General features: G+C 46.1%; 1 protein-coding gene across 1 annotated transcript; it reads left to right on the plus strand.

Annotated features, from left to right (window-relative positions):
• The first annotated feature begins 907 nt into the window (after positions 1-907).
• On the plus strand, positions 908-2,205 carry LOC131151784 (U-box domain-containing protein 26). The gene has a single exon (XM_058103202.1). The coding sequence runs from the start codon at positions 1,040-1,042 to the stop codon at positions 2,066-2,068; it is 1,029 nt and encodes a 342-aa protein (XP_057959185.1). The 5' UTR covers positions 908-1,039; the 3' UTR covers positions 2,069-2,205.
• Positions 2,206-2,647: the final 442 nt, after the last annotated feature.

The raw sequence follows: 2,647 nt of genomic DNA on the forward strand, positions 1-2,647 counted from the left end.
AGAGAGAGAGAGAGAGAGAGAGAGAGAGAGAGAGAGAGGAAATGGATGACAAATGACCATGAGAGGGATTTTGAGTGAGATTTTTTAAGTACGAAGAAACTGTTCTAAAGTTTTTCTAGGCTTGGAAAAATTATAAACTTTACGAATCAAAATGTTAATTAACTTTTAATAACGGTAACTTTTTAAGCACTCCAAAGTAACCGACCATATCTTTTAGGAGACATATCAATAGTTTAAACATAAAATTTTTATATTATATGTTTCACGTTCGGATATTATAAATAAGTTAAGAGCATATTCAAGATGATGGGTGGTTAAAGCATATTCGAGATGGCCGATGAAGTACACATATCCAATGTATGGCCTTTTAAGAGTCTAAAAAAAATTGATTTAAAATGTTGGCCGCCTCTCCTATTGCCTTTCCCTCACCAAAAATCTCTCTAGGCATACAATTTTAAGATGCTTCAACAAAAAAAAGAAATAAATAAATTCTACTTAAGAATTGTATGGAAAAGAAAAAATTAGAAGAATTAATCTTTTTGATGTTTTATTATCAGTAAAATTAAGAAAAAAAGATAAATATATAATAACTGAACAAATAAAAAATTCAATTTTCGTGCCGCTCAGTTAAATTTTTTTATTTTTTTTTCCGGAGGGAAAACGAAAAACAGAACTTCGGCAGCAGCTACTGATTGGTCCACCGTCCGATGGACCAATCAGAACGAATGATCATCACCCGATGGAATTAAATGGGCCACATAAAAGCAACAGGCTTCTTCACTCTCACTGCAAGCCTATCATGTTGGTGGAACACGATGCAACCAAGCCATGCCATGATGAAACTGCACAATATTGAAATTGTACCAAAAATATATATGCACTGCAGATACCATCACGAGCAGCAGTGCAGCATTCAATAACCCACACACCACACCACACCACACCACACCACCTCTCTCTCTCTCTCTCTCAAGTTTTTTTAGTACGCTTAAAACTCTCAAGTGCAGAATAATCGTATTTGTTGTCTCGCTCGTCCGCCATGAAAGCGCAGCACTCAAAGCTGAAGACCACGCCTCGCCCTCTCTTCTCCTGTGCCTTCTTTCGTCACTGCACCCAAAGCGCCCTTAGCCCTACCGGTGCTGCTTCTCCTCCCCACCACCACCACCACCATCACCTCCCACTCTCTCCCCCCACCTCCCACCCACCACCGCCTCCTCCTACGCCGCCGCCGCCGCCTCCACCTCCTGCTCCGCCCTCCGACCTCCAGCACCAACCCGGCTCCGGATCATCCTCCTCCTCGACCTCCCAAAGCTTCACCCAGTGGAAGTTCTCCATCCCCAACTCCCACCTCCTCCACCCCCCACCGCAGCCACCCCCGCCGGAAACAACTGTACATTCTCATCCACCGCCACCCCCCACCGTTAGCCTCCAAGAACTCTTCCACATCGCGGAGCTCCAACTCACCTCCGGGTCGGACACGGACCGGGTCTCCGCGCTCCACCTACTCGAACGCTCACTTGTTCCCAACCCGCCGGCCGAAGGTGGCGACGAGCCATCGTGCCCACCGGCGGTAATGGCCCGGGTGGTGGAGTATCTGAAAGACAGGGTAGGGGCAAAAGCGGCAACGAAAATATTGCTGGCGCTGTGTTTGGCGGAGGGTAACCGACGCGTGGCGGTGGAGGTGGGGGCCGTGGGGGCGGCGGTGGAGGCGATGACGGGCCTGGACGGGCCGGTGGCTGAGAGGGCTTTGGCGGCGCTTGAACTAATGTGTACGGTGGCGGAGGGAGCGGCGGAGGTAAGGGCCCACGCCCTGGCAGTGCCGATGATGGTGGAGATGATGAGGAAGATGGCGGCGCGGGGAAGGGAGTACGCAATCGGCGTGCTCGCGGTAATATTCGGTGGGAGTTGGGGTGAAGATGGGTATCCGGCGCCGCCGGAGGAGGTGGCGCGTGCTGTGGCTTTTGCCCTGCAGGGGGATTGCAGTGCGAGGGGGAGGAGGAAAGGGGCCCAGCTTCTGAAGGCGCTTCAGGAGAATGGACGGCTGGATCTGACCCAGGATGGAAGATGAACGGCTAGATAGGAATGAATGGGTTTGTCGCGGTTCCAGAGTACAGAGGTTGTACCAATTATTGCCCTGATTTTACGAACTTTTTATGATAAATATTATTTGCTTAATAAATTTGTTTGGGATTAAATTGAAAAAAATATGTATATTTGTTGGTGAACAATTGGGGCTCTCACACCAATTGCTGTGACTGAGTATGCACAAAAAGTCCTCATACAAACTCACGAAACAATTAATGTAATCACTCACTAATGAATAATATGAAAGAAGCAATCACTCAATAAGAATAAATGAATGTAATAATCAATGGTACAAGATTTACGTACGTTCATAGGAGTAGTGATTATTTTTATTATCACAATGAAGCTTACAAAGCTTACCCAACTAAGGTTACATAATATTTATTAAATATAAATCTTATGCGCAGAGAAGATTTCTACTATATTTAAAACACTTTTGTAGCAATTTCTTAGAGGAAAATCTTCCAAAAATTCCAAAATCTATCAATCTCCAAATCGAAATTTCGTGGCGTGTGTGAGCGTAACCATCGACAGGAAATTCTGTGGCATGTGTGAGCGTAAC

The sequence above is a fragment of the Malania oleifera genome, chromosome 3 (genome assembly GCF_029873635.1).
Source record: "Malania oleifera isolate guangnan ecotype guangnan chromosome 3, ASM2987363v1, whole genome shotgun sequence".
In the NCBI taxonomy this organism is placed as follows: domain Eukaryota; kingdom Viridiplantae; phylum Streptophyta; class Magnoliopsida; order Santalales; family Ximeniaceae; genus Malania; species Malania oleifera.

Coding starts and splice junctions, on each gene's coding strand:
- LOC131151784 (XM_058103202.1), top strand. CDS start 1,040: ATGAAAGCGCAGCACTCAAAGCTGAAGACCACGCCTCGCCCTCTCTTC.